This window comes from Staurois parvus, unplaced genomic scaffold, assembly GCF_062004578.1.
Source record: "Staurois parvus isolate SC_StPar_1 unplaced genomic scaffold, SC_StPar_1.0 ptg000155l, whole genome shotgun sequence".
In the NCBI taxonomy this organism is placed as follows: Eukaryota; Metazoa; Chordata; class Amphibia; order Anura; family Ranidae; genus Staurois; species Staurois parvus.
Window position 1 is genome coordinate 16,467,090 of NW_028317951.1, and position 17,122 is coordinate 16,484,211.

A 17,122-nucleotide genomic window follows, 5' to 3' on the forward strand; every position below is an offset into this window, starting at 1 on the left:
TACATACAGTGCAAGTATCCAAGTGTATTGGATAAGCATCAGTCACTGCTAGGGTGCCTAGGAAACAATTGTTTGCCCCTCAATCACACAGCAACACAGCCAGGAGATATAGTGAGACATGAAACATGTATGTAGTATTTTACCACAGCACACTGGATGCAGAGCAGGTCACCAAACGGCAGCAGTCAGTTTGTGACCAGTCAAAGTCAGAAGAAAAAAAAAAAAGATCTGCTGAAAATGCACACCACACTACAGCCTTTTGTCCTTGAACACACAGCGGCATGCATGCCAAAATTGAGAGTTTTTGAAAGTTGTAACGTATGAACGTAGCCTAAATTAACCCCTTCACACCTAAGGGTAAAACAAATCTAAATGCCTAAGTACAATTTTGCAACGTTGACATTTGTTAGTAAAACCGTACATATCATCACAACTACTTTGTACATCCAGGTGGATTATACCTTGTTTTTTTTCAGGACAAATTGGGCTTTCATTTAATGGTAAACGGTAATGGATGTCTCCTGATTTTTTTTATTATCAAAGGAAAACTGGCCCAAAACAGTAAAAAAAAACAAAAAACATTTTTTTAAATTTAGCTGTGTGTTTCTTGTTACTACCATAACCTACCACCAAAGAACAACCCAAAATAAATTCTCCAGCTCTTGACGATCGCAGCGATGCCATATATGTGTATGTTATTTGTTGTTTGTACCCATAGTACAGCCCAGAAACAATAGTGAGCATTTTGGTTTTTGTTTTTTTTTTTTACTTAAAACACACCGACACTGATACCAATCTAAAAAAAAAAACTGACCTTTTACCCTGACCTTGACCTTTGACCCTGACCTTAACCCAAACACTAACCCTGGCACTGAACTAGATCAATCCTTGATCTAGGTATTTTTTCTTTTATTTTTTATATCTTTTTTTTTAACAAACTTTTTTTGTTTCTCCCTCCATTCAAGGAGTTAGAGATACAATGTATCTCTCTCCTCCATTCATAGACAAAAAACCCCCCAAAAAACAAGGGGGGCGAGCTATAAAGTGACTGATCACTGTGATAGCCAATCAGAGGCAGAGATCACAGCAATTAGGAGTTCCGGGTCCCGATCTTTAGAATGAGACCCGGCACTCTCGGTGACACCCCATGCTGTGCGCTGCTGTCCCAGCAGAAAGACAGGTACGCAAGTTGTGGCCCCACGGAAAAAAGCCCAGTTGTGTGAGGCCACATATTTGTGTGACATCGGCGCAAAGGGGTTAATGTACATCTTGTCTGCAAAATATTGCATACTGCTTCAGATTCTCTAGGCCAGTGATCTGTGGTCTCCTAAACTGCTGTGAAACCAAAAGCATATCTCTCCAAATCCAATTCCTGGTAGGGGTTTTTGGTTTATAGCTCCAGACTGAACAGGACACCGCTATCTATTCAACATGTCATTCTGTTTACTCTTGTTGCTTAAACAGCACCTGGAAAATCAGACCTCCTCCCTTGGCATACTTTTCAGACATGACTGAAGCCATCTTTCATACTGCCTAATAAACACAGGCCAAGAAAAACCATTCCATGTGACTAAGTTGGCATACTGTTTGGGAAGCACAGTACAATAACATATAATGTTGCTGTGATGTCTCGCTGCTTAGCAAAACTCCTAAACACTGACTCTAGACTTGATTCATAGAAGAGGCTCTCCTTTTGGGAAAGAATAATATAAACAGAATCTTTTATACAGCACTGGACATGAGTACATGAAAGCACATTGCCTTTTTCTATTCCCTCTCTCCATCTGTCTACTAACACTGTGCCGTCAGCTGACAATTCTCTATAGAAGAGACTCCCACTGATCGATGGGGAGAGCCAATATTGGGCCGCAAAGCAGCTCCCTTGATTGGAGGGCAGCCCAGAACATGCTCTTAGTGATCAACAACACTTGCTCAAGGCTGTAAAAATGCTTTTGGTGGGTACACTCTGATCAGCAATATCGACAGGCTTTCCAAATTCTTCATACAACACATGAACACAATGAAACTGAAGATTTCATTTGTACTGAAAGAACACTGAAAAAGGTCATTTCAGACCTTACATCTATTTCATGCTTTCAAATCCTAGATTGTAAGCTCGAAAGAGCAGGGCCCTTGAACCCCTTGTGTATTGTATTGTATTGTCTCATGTTCTGTCCCCCTCGCTATTGTATAGCGCTGAGCAAACCCTTTGGCGCTATATAAATACTGTATTATAATAATAATAAATAAAGCTGTAGCTTTCTAAGGGCACTAAGGGGTTTACATACTAAAGCTGGAGAATGCAAAATCAGGCTCACTTCTGTATACAAACCAAATCAGCTTTCAGGTTTTTATTGCCAAAGCTTAAATCAAACAAGATGATTGGTTTATATGCCTGATTTTATACTTTCCAGCTTTAGTAAATAAACCCCTCAGTGTCCTTGCTCATGAAGACCTTTGGTAATCTTTACTACACAGAAATTAATCTTGGGGCATGTTTGATACAACCAGGCCATCAATGTTGGAAAGTTAAGAAGGGGTATTGAAAATTTAAAGGCCTGTAGAAAGAAAAGTTGGTTTAATAGTACACAGAAGTTGACCAATATGGCATCCACTTGCCAAACATATGGTGCAATACTTCGTGCATTGCATTCCCCAATGAGAATATACATTTTTCCCATGTTGATTCCTGCTATGAAAAGCTCTCAGTGACAAAAGAAAATAAAAGTACATAAGAAATATTTGTGTACTTTCCTAGGCATTGTGTGCATTGTAATCAGGGGCAGACTGACCATTTAGGCACTCTGGCACTGCCCGAGGGCCCAGGGTCAGTAGGGGGCCCCATGAGATGTCCCTGGTACCTTTCATAGGCTTTTTTTGGGTGTGGTTTGAGTGTGGGCAAGGACACAGGGGCCCTATGATATCCTATTGCTCGGGGGCCCCAAAAACTCACGGGGGCCCCATGAGTTGTCAGTCCACCCCTGGTTGTAATACAGTAGTGCTTTAGCCCTGGTTCACAGCTCCAAATTGCATGACAAGTCGTACCTCATTGCCAGCAATGAAACCATTCATATCCCTGCAAATCATGTCACATCGATTATGAAATGGGTTCCTGCACAGAGTTTGGTTTTATGAAGTCGCAGGCCGCAATGAAATCGGCAGTGCAAATTGCACTGATATGCAGGTCTGAAATCGCGCGATTTTAAAGCTGCACCAGTGTGAACCGGGTCTTAATCTCCTCATCATAAAGACAATCACTTCCACGTTAGATGTCACACTTACCTGTGCACAAGCCTGCACTGCCCCCGGAACCTGATAAGGCAATTCCTTGGCTGTTTTGTGAGATTTTGGCAGAAGGAAAGGGTAGGAAAGAGACCGATACTTTGGCTTCATGATCTAGGATAAAAGAACATATAGCATAAATCTAAATTCTAGGAGGCCTAGACAAAATAATAAAGGTACAATGTAAAACGAGAACAGAAGAAATGATCCAGTTAAGCAGATTGATCAACAACCTTTGTGAAATTCCATCTCTGAATAAAATGTCTTGCCACATCACGAGCTGCTTTCCCATGTACCACAGAAGAAATGTCATGCCAGGGCATTCTGGGTGTTTGGTATCGGTCAATGAAGTCTAAATAAAAAGGAAAAATTAGAATGAGTTATATTTACAAAGAGCAGTATAATGATTAGAACAAGATCCAGATTTTTTTTCTTTACATAAACATTACATATTGAGATAACAATGACTTGGGCACCAAAACAGGATTTTTTTTGTTACTATAAAATCCAAGTTCATTGATGAACACAGCATCTTTTATTCTCAAACATAGGGTTATATTGCCACCTACAGGAGTAGGACACCATGGACGAGATTAGAAGATGCTGTTTTTATCAGTGAACATAGGAGAAAGAGAATTTTTTTGTTATAGCATCTTCTATTCTCGACTATAGTGTCCTACTCCTGTAGGTGGCGATATAACCCTATAGTCGAGAATAGAAGATGCTGTGTCCATCAATGAACATAAGAGAAAACATGTTTTCAGACAAAAAAGATAGTTTAAAATAAACTTGTGCTCATGTTACAGCAAATAATATAGGCTTGAGGTACCTACTGTCAGATGGCTTCCTAGGAGCCTTGAAAACCAAAAAGAGCTCAGTTCTGCCAACACCATAATTAGATCCAGAAGCTTTGACCCCCTTTCTTACCTCGTACTTCACTTTTTACTATGATGGAGTAGATTCACTGACAAGCATTGAGCTATACTAGGTACTGGGACTGAACTACATCTGCTAATGAGGGTTTTTGTATAGCTGAAAGCCCCTGGTTTAGGGGGATCCAAGGTGCTTTGGATGCCATCTATGTCTAGGCACCTCTAGGTGAGCATTCTGCATCTCCTGATTGCTCACATTCACACTGGCACTCTTACATTTAGCTTTTCTAAATGCAAATGTCACCTGAGATGTAAAAAAATGTTTATGCCTCCCAGATCACCTTTTCTTGCACTTAGTTAAGACATGTTTAGATGTGCTTAGCTGTGTTTAGTCTCTAATTGGATCTTGAACACAGATAATTCTATTTTCTCTAAACGTAGCTAAGCTGACCTCAACCAAAGGCAGGTAAACGTTTGTTGTGAATGATACCATTAAAAAAATCATTCCATGCATTTATATGTGAATAGAAATGTCCCATCAATAAAAATTGTTTTTGGAAGAAAAAAAAGAAATGTCCCATGAAGACATAAATGCAGGTTAAATTCTCCCAGTGAAAATGAGGCCATCGACTACTTTGTTATTGTTTTTTGTTTCCAAAAAAAGCTTTAGCATAGTTGCAATGTACCGACTATTCAAAACAAGGTATAATAAAAAACATACATCGATGCAAGCTAGGAACTACTGTTTTATGCACTTATTTTTATAACATCACAGTGACAAAGTAAGAAAAAAAAAGCCTTTCAGATTTACACATTTATATCATGCTTAAACATGAAAACACCAACACAGTATTATATATATTCATATTATTTACTCTGGGTACCATAGTTAGACAGTTCATTTAATATTCATCAACATTTTTTCCTAACAAAACTGCACTCTGTTATGGAGATTTTCATTCTTTGGTTTTGAACCAGTAACATACCATCAAAGGGTTTATCCAGCTGTACCCAGTCTTTAAACACAAAGTTGCAGTAGTCTTTCCCATGCCAGAATCTGGTTTCACCAAGAAGTTCTCCCACACCTGTCTGTAGGCTTCGCACAGATCCCCTGTCTGGAACAAGCAGAACATGTGCAAAAGTCAGCATGAGCACAACACTCAAATATAGCCTGATATAATGTCAAATGTTTTCTAACATAGAATCGGTAACAATCAACTAGCTGAGCTGGGGTTGTTGGTCTGATTCCAACCATAGATCAGTTTTTATCTCATAATATAGAGTATCTGGATATAAGGCCTCATGCACACAGGACATTTTCTCCTAGAAGCCTTTCCTCCTTGCAGCGGCGTTTTAGCAAAAAAAAAACCTGACGCTTGTGCAACGTCAAATGTTTGGGCGTTAATTTCAAAGGCCAGAATAAATTATTTATTCTGGCCAATGAAATTAATTAATGGTCAACTGCTAAATGTGTACACGTTTAAAAAAGTGTCAAGCTTTTTTTTTCTGCCAAAACTCTGCTGCTCCTGGATGAACTGGCAGTGAGTTTTTTTCCTGCCTCTGGACTCTCCTCTCACTTATGTCCTCTAAAAATGTTTGTGTGTGCATGGATACATAGGCTAACATGCAGGGGAGGAAAAACTATTAAAAACACGCAAGACGCCCCTAGAAGCAGCTGTAATGAGGCCAGTGTGCATGAGGCCTAGAAGTTTCTAACTAAACTGACCCTGGTCTTTGTATTCATATGACTAAGGAAAGCACATTACATGCCTACTGCCTAACACAACTAACACACTAACAGATCTGGCCAAAGCTGGCTATACACTGTGAGTTTAAGCCAGTTTCTGAGGAACTGGGTGAAATTCACTCATTGGGTGGCCCTGCTGATCCAGCTACATTTGAGAAAAATCAATAGAATTTTGTCGAAGGAGCCTGCTGGTAAATTTTCGGCCAAACAGCAGCTGCATCCAATTAGATGCAGCCGGAGTTTGAGTAATTTGACAGGTGGCAGGCCGACTGTTAAAACACAATAGCCACACAACAGGAGATTCCTTCAAGGAATGGCTGGATGGACACATAAAAAACTGTGACTATAATTATATTATGGAATATAAATTTTACACACTTACCAAACTAAAATAAGTACACATGCACACCCAATTTCACCATATTAACATCTACAGCCTTAAAGCCATGTTTTTCATGGACTTTAGAGTGTGGAGCTTTGTGCACCTTTTGAACTTACGACCAGGCAAACCCCAAATGCTGGCTTGTTAGAAGTGTATTGAGCTGAACAGTTCAGCTGACACCTTCACATCCATTAGATGTAGCCTCACATCAATATATATTTCTTTCCACTTGCAAGACAGAATGGATGTATGGATAAAACACCTGGACAAATGTGTACTGATATGTACACTTAATTCTTGGGAGCAGACTAGTCACCATCACACCCATAGACAACAGACTCTCCGCTCCATCCCTTCCTCAGTGTTTGCCAACTGGAAGATTTGGAGAGTTCTGGGAATAAACAGACGTGTCCCTTGATCACTACCCACTTCAAAGCCAGTGGTCCTCAACTCAATTCCCCAAAAGAGAGCATTGTTTTCTGTCTCCTCAGAAACACACAGATTTTCCTTAGGAGCCCTTACACATTTTAAACCCATTATGTGAAATTTTAACATTTTCAAAATCCTGGTCAGATCTGAGAAAAATTGAAGAATTTGTGTCATCGTTAAGCAATTTGTTTCCAAGTGATCTTTTAGAGCATAGAACACTGATGAAAAGGATAAGGAGACTTTCCCACAAAATATCATTAGCATTTGGCCCGATCCATTATGTAGGTCTAGCTCTTTACACCACCTCCAAGGCCCATAGCACTAGTTACATACCTTCCCTGTCTTCTTTATCCAACGTCCACACCAACATAATTCAGCCCCATGCAATTCTATAGGGCTGGTAGACAAAATGACTACTAGAGATGAGCGAATTATTCAAAAATTCGATTCGGCTGATTCGCCGAATTTGAGGAAGAAATTCGATTCGATGCGAATTAATTCGCTACGAATTTAACTTATTAAAAGGGTTTCTAGGCTTCAGAGAGCCTTTAAATTAGTGCAGAACACTGTACCTTTAATTTAAATGCCCTTGGAGATGAGGAAGGAGAAGGATGAGAAGAAGGAGAAGGAGAAGGATGAGAAGAAGGAGAAGGATGAGAAGAAGGAGAAGGAGAAGGATGAGAAGAAGGAGAAGGAGAAGGATGAGAAGAAGGAGAAGGAGAAGGATGAGAAGAAGGAGAAGGATGAGAAGAAGGAGAAGGAGAAGGATGAGAAGAAGGAGAAGGAGAAGGATGAGAAGAAGGAGAAGGAGAAGGATGAGAAGAAGAAGGAGAAGGATGAGAAGAAGGAGAAGGATGAGAAGAAGGAGAAGGAGAAGGATGAGAAGAAGGAGAAGGAGAAGGAGAAGGATGAGAAGATGGAGAAGGAGAAGGATGAGAAGAAGGAGAAGGAGAAGGATGAGAAGAAGGAGAAGGATGAGAAGAAGGAGAAGGATGAGAAGAAGGAGAAGGATGAGAAGAAGGAGAAGGATGAGAAGAAGGAGAAGGAGAAGGATGAGAAGAAGGAGAAGGATGAGAAGAAGGATGAGAAGCAGGAGAAGGATGAGAAGAAGGAGAAGGATGAGAAGAAGGAGAAGGATGAGAAGAAGAAGGATGAGAAGAAGGAGAAGGATGAGAAGAAGGAGAAGGATGAGAAGAAGGAGAAGGAGAAGGATGAGAAGAAGGAGAAGGATGAGAAGAAGGATGAGAAGAAGGAGAAGGATGAGAAGAAGGAGAAGGATGAGAAGAAGAAGGATGAGAAGAAGGAGAAGGATGAGAAGAAGGATGAGAAGAAGGAGAAGGATGAGAAGAAGGATGAGAAGAAGGAGAAGGATGAGAAGAAGGATGAGAAGAAGGAGAAGGATGAGAAGAAGGAGAAGGAGAAGGATGAGGATGAGAAGAAGGAGAAGGAGAAGGATGAGAAGATGGAGAAGGATGAGAAGAAGGAGAAGGAGAAGGATGAGAAGAAGGAGAAGGAGAAGGATGAGAAGAAGGAGAAGGATGAGAAGAAGGAGAAGGAGAAGGATGAGAAGAAGGAGAAGGAGAAGGATGAGAAGAAGGAGAAGGATGAGAAGAAGGAGAAGGATGAGGAGAAGGAGAAGGATGAGGAGAAGGAGAAGGATGAGGAGAAGGATGAGAAGAAGGAGAAGGATGAGAAGAAGGAGAAGGATGAGAAGAAGGATGAGAAGAAGGATGAGAAGAAGGATGAGAAGAAGGAGAAGGAGAAGGATGAGAAGAAGGAGAAGGAAACAAATAGATACAATGTTTCAACCACTGTATGGAGTGAATGTCACAGAACTGTCAGAAATAGGCTATTTCTGACAGTTCTGTGACATTCCCTCCATACAGTGGTTGAAACATTGTATCTATTTGTTTCCATAAATGGAAACAAATAGATACAATGTTTCAACCGCTGTATGGAGGGAATGTCACAGAACTGTCAGAAATAGGCTATTTCTGACAGTTCTGTGACATTCCCTCCATACAGCGGTTGAAACCGCTGTATGGAGGGAATGTCACAGAACTGTCAGAAATAGGCTATTTCTGACAGTTCTGTGACATTCACTCCCTACAGCGGTTGAAACATTGTATCTATTTGTTTCCATAAATGGAAACAAATAGATACAATGTTTCAACCGCTGTATGGAGGGAATGTCACAGAACTGTCAGAAATAGCGGAGCTCTGCAGATACACTTAGCGGAGCTCTGCAGATAGATACAGCGGTTGAAACATAGGCTATGTTTCAACCGCTGTATCTATCTGCAGAGCTCCGCTAAGTGTATCTGCAGAGCTCCGCTATTTCTGACAGTTCTGTGACATTCCCTCCATACAGCGGTTGAAACATTGTATCTATTTGTTTCCATTTATGGAAACAAATAGATACAATGTTTCAACCGCTGTATAGAGGGAATGTCACAGAACTGTCAGAAATAGCCTATTTCTGACAGTTCTGTGACATTCCCTCCATACAGCGGTTGAAACCGCTGTATGGAGGGAATGTCACAGAACTGTCAGAAATAGCCTATTTCTGACAGTTCTGTGACATTCACTCCATACAGCGGTTTCAACCGCTGTATGGAGGGAATGTCACAGAACTGTCAGAAATAGCCTATTTCTGACAGTTCTGTGACATTCCCTCCATACAGCGGTTGAAACATTGTATCTATTTGTTTCCATAAATGGAAACAAATAGATACAATGTTTCAACCGCTGTATGGAGGGAATGTCACAGAACTGTCAGAAATAGCGGAGCTCTGCAGATACACTTAGCGGAGCTCTGCAGATACACTTTTTGCCGGCTTGGAATTCTTCTTATTTTCATCCTACTTCTTCTTCTTCTTCATCCTCATCCTCTTCTTCTTCTTCTGAGGATGAGGATGAAGAAGAAGAAGAAGAAGTAGGATGAAAATAAGAAGAATTCCAAGCCGGCAAAAAGTGTATCTGCAGAGCTCCTCTAAGTGTATCTGCAGAATAGAGGAGCTCTGCAGATACACTTTTTGCCGGCTTGGAATTCTTCTTATTTTCATCCTACTTCTTCTTCTTCTTCTTCATCCTCATCCTCAGAAGAAGAGGATGAGGATGAAGAGGAAGAAGAAGAAGAAGTAGGATGAAAACAAGAAGAATTCCAAGCCGGCAAAAAGTGTATCTGCAGAGCTCCTCTAAGTGTATCTGCAGAATAGAGGAGCTCTGCAGATACACTTTTTGCCGGCTTGGAATTCTTCTTATTTTCATCCTACTTCTTCTTCTTCTTCCTCTTCATCCTCATCCTCTTCTTCTGAGGATGAGGATGAAGAAGAAGAAGAAGAAGAAGTAGGATGAAAATAAGAAGAATTCCAAGCCGGCAAAAAGTGTATCTGCAGAGCTCCTCTAAGTGTATCTGCAGAATAGAGGAGCTCTGCAGATACACTTTTTGCCGGCTTGGAATTCTTCTTATTTTCATCCTACTTCTTCTTCTTCTTCATCCTCATCCTCAGAAGAAGAAGAAGAGGATGAGGAAGAAGAGGAAGAAGAAGAAGAAGAAGTAGGATGAAAATAAGAAGAATTTCAAGCCGGCAAAAAGTGTATCTGCAGAGCTCCTCTATTCTGCAGATACACTTAGAGGAGCTCTGCAGATACACTTTTTGCCGGCTTGGAATTCTTCTTATTTTCATCCTACTTCTTCTTCTTCTTCTTCTTCATCCTCATCCTCAGAAGAAGAAGAGGATGAGGATGAGGATGAAGAGGAAGAAGAAGAAGAAGAAGAAGTAGGATGAAAATAAGAAGAATTCCAAGCCGGCAAAAAGTGTATCTGCAGAGCTCCTCTATTCTGCAGATACACTTAGAGGAGCTCTGCAGATACAGTTTTTGCCGGCTTGGAATTCTTCTTATTTTCATCCTACTTCTTCTTCTTCTTCTTCTTCATCCTCATCCTCAGAAGAAGAGGATGAGGATGAAGAGGAAGTAGAAGAAGAAGTAGGATGAAAATAAGAAGAATTCCAAGCCGGCAAAAACTGTATCTGCAGAGCTCCTCTATTCTGCAGATACACTTAGAGGAGCTCTGCAGATACACTTTTTGCCGGCTTGGAATTCTTCTTATTTTCATCCTACTACTTCTTCTTCTTCTTCTTCTTCATCCTCAAGAAGAAGAAGAAGAAGAAGTAGGATGAAAATAAGAAGAATTCCAAGCCGGCAAAAAGTGTATCTGCAGAGCTCCTCTATTCTGCAGATACACTTAGAGGAGCTCTGCAGATACACTTTTTGCCGGCTTGGAATTCTTCTTATTTTCATCCTACTTCTTCTTCTTCATCCTCATCCTCTTCTTCTTTTTCTGAGGATGAGGATGAAGAAGAAGAAGTAGGATGAAAATAAGAATAATTCCAAACCGGCAAAAAGTGTATCTGCAGAGTTCCTCTATTTCTGACAGTTCTCTGACTTTCACATTTACAGCGGTTGAAACATTGTATCTGTTTCCGAATAAAAACATCTGTATCCTAAATGGAAACAAATAGATACAATGTTTCAACCGCTGTACATGTGAAGGAACTGTCAGAGAACTGTCAGAAATAGCGGAGCTCTCTGCAGGGACACTTTTGCCGGCTGATCGGGAAAAATCCGATTCGCGCACCCGAAGTAGGCTAATATTCGGATTCGACGCGAATCGAATTTTTCCTGAAATTCGAATCAAATTCCACTTCGCCTGGTTCGATTCGCTCATCTCTAATGACTACTATTTACATTCTAGCCACATCAAAGTCTATGAGTCGGAACTGTGCTGCTGTAGATGTCAGATCATGAAGCTGGAGGAGGGATGTAAAAGTGCCCTGGGCCTTACATTGAGATCTGGGTAAGTAAGTATAGTTATTTTGGGGGGGCTAGACCTATTTAATGAAGCAGGGGCAAAAGAGTTAGGAAAACATGTGGGAAAGCTTCCCTATCTTATAGACCTCATGCACATGGGAAGAAAAAGCACCACTTTTAAAGGATTTTTTCCTGCCTTTAAATGCAGCTTAATTTTAGACAATGTACAACGGGGCATTCAGATTTGTATTTGAGAGCAGCATTCTGGGACATTAAAAGAAAAAAAAAAGAAAGAAAAAAAAAAAGGAGGAGAGGAGCTTATTGGCATACTTTGTACAAATAAGCACACAAATGTATTCCAGTGGCAAGAATACATGTATAATATGGGCAGCAGAAATAATTTATGCTCATGCATTTCTAAATGTTATATGCCTGTAAACATGAATAAATGTTTATAACTATGTGTCAAAACTAGCTGTTTTTATGTTTGATTTTTCTGACAGTTCCTGACAGAAAGATCCAGCGCAGGGAGGAGTATTTTAATACAGCCATGTTCACATTCTTAAAAACGGGTTTGTTATGTGTTTCCATTCACACAGCACATTACTATCTAGCAGAAACAAAAGTATTGATTGTATGGTAATTTAACTACTTGCCAACCGCAGATAGCCGAATGATGGCTACACTGCGGCCGGCCAGTTCTGGGAGGGCGTCATATGCCGTCCTCCCAGAACGCACTCGGGGGCGCGCACCCAGCGATTTCAGTGATCGCTGTGTCCTACGGACACAGCTGATCACGTGATGTGGTAAAAGGCCAATCACAGCGGCCTTTTACCACGTGATCAGCCATGTCCAATGACACGCTGATCACCGGGAAATGCAATTGCCGGTTCTCGGCTGCACTTTCCTCATGCTGTCAGAGCGTGAGGAAAGTACTGCCGAGAACCGGCAGTTGTCAGAGCAGGGATCGGCACCGATCATCAGGGCACTGATGATCAGTGCCCTGATGATCGGAGCCCAGCACTGCCACCCACCAGTTCCGCCCACCTGTGCCCAGCAGTGCACCCACCTGTGCCCAGCAGTGCACCCACCTGTGCCACCAACCAGTGCCACACACCTGTGCTCAGAAGTGCCACCCACCTGTGCCCAGCAGTTCCGCCCATCAGTGCAGCCCAGCAGTGCCGCCAGTCAGTGCAACCAGTCAGTGCCCAGCGGTTGCGCCAGTCAGTGCCCAGCGGTTGCACCAGTCAGTGCCCAGCAGTTGTGCCAGCCACTGCCTAGCAGTGCCGCCAGTCAGTGCCCAGCAGTGATGCAAGTCAGTGCCACCTATCAGCGCTGTCTATCAGTGCCACCTATCCGTGCCGCCTATCCGTGCCACCTCATTAGTGCTGCCTATCAGTGCCGCCTATCAGTGCCCATCAGTGCTGCCTATCAGTGCCGCCTCATCAACGCACATCAGTGAAGGAGAAAAATTACATGTTTGAAAAATTTTATAATAGAAACAAAGAAACTTTTTTTTCTTCAAATTTTTTGCACTTTTTTTGTTTATAGCGCAAAAAGTAAAGTGCCCAGCGGCGATTAAATACCACCAAAAGAAAGCTCTATTTGTGAGAAAAAAATGATAATTTCATATGGGTACAATCTTGCATGACCGCGCAATTGTCAAAGTGCGACAACGCTGAAAGCTGAAAATTGGCCTGGTAAAGAAGGGGGTATAAGTGCCCGGTAGGCAAGTGGTTAAAGAGATCTGGCTATTCATTAAAACTCAGGAGAGGTAGCATTTCTTTACACATCAAAATTTACAAAAATTAGTTCCGCTTTAAATACATTAACAATGTGAATAAGGTTCAGGAGGGCAGTATTTTCAATATGTCACAAAGTTAAAGAACGCCAAGACGTGGCTTCAAACTAGCTGGTGAAAAGTTTATAAATCAGCGTTAGAAGGTATTTTATCCAAAGATTGCCTGGAACAAACTTTCAGCTAAGGTAGAAAGTCAACAGTAAATGTATTGTGATAAACATATATCTATAAAGGTTTTTTACAGTAAGAAATTAAAAAAAAAAAAAAAAAAAAAAAAAAAAGGGACAAATTATGGACATATTTTTTTATATCATTCTTCAATGTTTCTATGTACCAAGAGACATTTAAAGCAGTAATGCCCAGCCTTGGTCCACAAGGCTTCTGAAAACTGTACTTTTAAAAACGTACTGTAGATTGGACGGTATAAAATCTAGTAGTAAGAGAAAGCAAATAGATGTCACAGATAATTAGTCACAGTAATACTGTGTCATTAAATGAACAACAGTAAGTCAAATTGTTCAATAACAAGACCGTGATGATCAGCCAACACTAATATGTTAAAACTGCTTACACGAAAAGAAGTGGCATTAACTTGGAGCCAAATTACAGGGTATTAAATGAGAGCCAGCGCTAAAAGAAATACCACAAACCTTGGAGTGTTTACAACAGCATATGAAGCATGATATTTATACCAAACTAAACACCACAGGGCAAATGGGATGTAGTTATGTTATGTTATCCTGGCACAAATCTACAAGTTCAGTCCATTGCATCATTACAACAATTGCAGCTTTCTTCAGTTCAAAGCAACTTGTAAAATAAAGCTGGTCATAGATGACATTTTTTTTGTTTCTCGATCAGCCCAAGAAAAAAACAAAAAAACAAAACAACAACATAACCAACAGATTCCCCAATCCAAGCAAGGTGGATTAGGACTCCTTCGCTATCAAGATACACTTGATCAGCAGACATTTTCCAACAAGTCTATTATGACAGAAATCAATCGTCAGATCAATTTCTTTCAAGCAGAAGCAGCCACACACGGATCAAAATTTGTCCAGTCCCCATTGAACCGGTTGAATTTTGATCCATCGATGACCAGCTTAAAGCGCATGTACAGTCATGGCCAAAATTATTGGCACCCCTGCATTTCTGTCAGATAATGCACAACTTCGCCCAGAAAATTGTTGCAATTACAAATGTTTAGGCATTTTCATGTTCATTTCTTTTTGCTTTTCTACTTTTTTTTTGTGTCACACCAATACAAACAAAAGAAATAAAAATGAGAATGCCTAAACATTTGTAATTGCTCCTTTGTAGTAGTTTAATATTCCGTTGGTTCAACCCAACCCTTTATGTGCTCCACCAAAAAGATGTGACTGGCTTGTCTCTAAAGAGCTGCAGCTACCCAAGGGAATCCTGATCATTACCTAACCTCAATGATCTTGGCAAGATAATCGAGCAATCATCAACTCCTGGATTACCTGGTCCTCTCCCACTGGAGCACTTCCTGCAGTAAAACATAAATATACATATTTACCTTTTTACAGGTGTGTCCTGTCCCGTGCACAACACAAGCGATGTTGGAGGGATCTCCTTCGATATGGTACTGTATTTTGACAGTGGGTAACACAACCCATTGCCTGGAAGTCCTACTGATGGTTTTCCAGGGGGACTGTTAGACCAGCTTCTGTTGAACAGACAGTGATACACACATACCAAAAGTCAATCAGTTCCTGTTGAATTGGACTACTTGTGGTATGTGTATACCCAGCTTACATTCAAACTTTTATCCCTATAGACTGTAAGATCTTATAAGAAATGTCTCCCATTCCTTCTAATTTGTTTCTAATGCTGTAAAGTACAGTATGTAATCAACACATGACTATCTGCTGATCAATCAAAACATTTGTGTTATTGACCTTGCACTTTACTAATTTTTGTACACTGCCACAGGGGATGATGTTGTACTTTTAATCATTAACAACGGGAATAATAATAACTGTCCCACTCATTCATATTCAGTGGTCCTTCTTCTAGCCAGCTATAACTGAAGAATAACAAAACATCTCAGAAAAAGGTCACAGGCATAGGAGACAGAAATGGAAACCTAACATATGTCATGTATACCAGCAAATGAAAACAATTAATTATTAGGTGTGCCACCCTTGCTTTAGGCCCCTTTCACAAGAGCAGACTGATGGGGTCCACCTGTTCGTTTTTCAAGTGGACCCGATCGATCAATCTATCCATAGACTTCTATGGACCGGCGGGTGCCCATCCATAAGGGGAAGCGCCACTTGTCTGCCTCCTGCCCCCCTCCGCTGACACATTTTGGCACCTCCTCTGCAAACGCTTCACTGATGATTTCTCTTGGTCAAGATGGCAGCGTCAGCACCCGATAGTCAAATGAAGAATCAGCAGTTTCCCAGGGCAACTTTTCCACATGAATTGTATATTTTGTTTCAAACAGACACCACTGGATGCCTGGACAGGTAAGTGCCCCAATATTTAAAAGTCAGCATCTACAGTATTTGCAGCTGCTGACTTTTCTTTTTTCTTGGGCAATTCCTCTTTAACCACTAAAATCTAATATAAAAGTTAACATGTTAACGTAGTTTGAAAAGTACAATCTTTTAGGAAATAACTAGTGATCCTGCCACGAAGGCCCTTGTTAACCACTTGCCTATCGGGCACATTTCCCCCCTTCCTGCACAGACCAATTAGACAAATAGAGCTTTCTTTTGGTGGTATTTAATCACCAATGGGTTTTTTATTTTTTGCTAAACAAACTAAAAAAGTCCAAACATTTAAAAAAAAAAAAAAAAGTTTTTTAGTTTCTGTTATAAAGTTTTGTAAATAAGTACTTTTTCTCCTTCACTGATAGGCTGCACTGCTGGGCACTGTTATGCAGCACTGATGGGTACTACTGGCAGCACTGATGGGGCTACACTGATCACCAGGATACTGATGATCAGTGCCCTGATGATTTGTGTAGATGCCCCCCTGTGAAATGACGCTTACCGGCGCGGCTCACCTCTCGCGCTGTCAGCGTAAGAAGAGGAGAGCGAATAATGGACACAGCTGCTCACATGGTAAAAGCAACTCTGATTGGCCCATTCACAGATTGCACGCAGTGCGCCTCCGGGTGTGTGCTTCTGGGAGGACATCCATGGATGCCATCCCAGAACTAGCTAATTGCGCTGTAGCTGTCTTTTGGCTAAAGCGCAGTCAGAAACTAGTTAAAAGTGGAATATAAGCCCCCAAAAGCAAAACATTTATTATACTGCAGTTTACCATTTCTTAGATAGCTGCATTCACTTTCTTTTTAGGCTTTCTTCTATTTTCATCTGGTGGCCCAGCTAGTAAGTCTGTTTTTCAAAAGAACAAGCTCTCCAGCAGAATATTACAATTACAGAGATGAGCAAAACCATTTAACACAGAGAGGGGTGCTTAGAAAAGAAAACTAATGCAGCCACCACATCAAAGGACTGGTAAACCATAATATATTACATTTTTGGTTTTGGGTTTAACACCACTTTAAGGCAATTAATGTTATAAGGTGACAACTGTCCCACTCATGCTCCAGCATTGCCAACTGGTCACAACAAGCCTTCAAGTGGTCATACCTACACTTTTTTAGAAAGTCAGTCCTGGCCAATAATGTGTAGCCACTGCTGGAGCAAGTGTATATAAGCAGAAATGGCTGAAAAAGGCTGAATGAAATTAGCAGCACTGAGGTGAAAACCAGATTTTATAAAAAGAAAAAAGCAATAGTTTTTGATACACAATGA

At 40.9% G+C, this 17,122-nt stretch overlaps 1 protein-coding gene across 5 annotated transcripts in view; it reads right to left on the minus strand.

Moving 5' to 3' along the window:
* PLD1 (phospholipase D1) overlaps nt 1-17,122 on the minus strand; it is a 247,731-nt gene that overhangs the window by 48,625 nt on the left and 181,984 nt on the right. For all 5 annotated transcript variants that reach the window (XM_089675518.1, XM_089675516.1, XM_089675517.1 and 2 more), the window contains 3 exons: nt 5,141-5,269; nt 3,516-3,634; nt 3,283-3,396 (listed from right to left, as the gene is read on the minus strand). In XM_089675518.1, the coding sequence (XP_089531644.1) occupies nt 3,283-3,396; nt 3,516-3,634; nt 5,141-5,269 (362 nt within the window). The remainder of the gene's footprint in view (nt 1-3,282; nt 3,397-3,515; nt 3,635-5,140; nt 5,270-17,122) is intronic.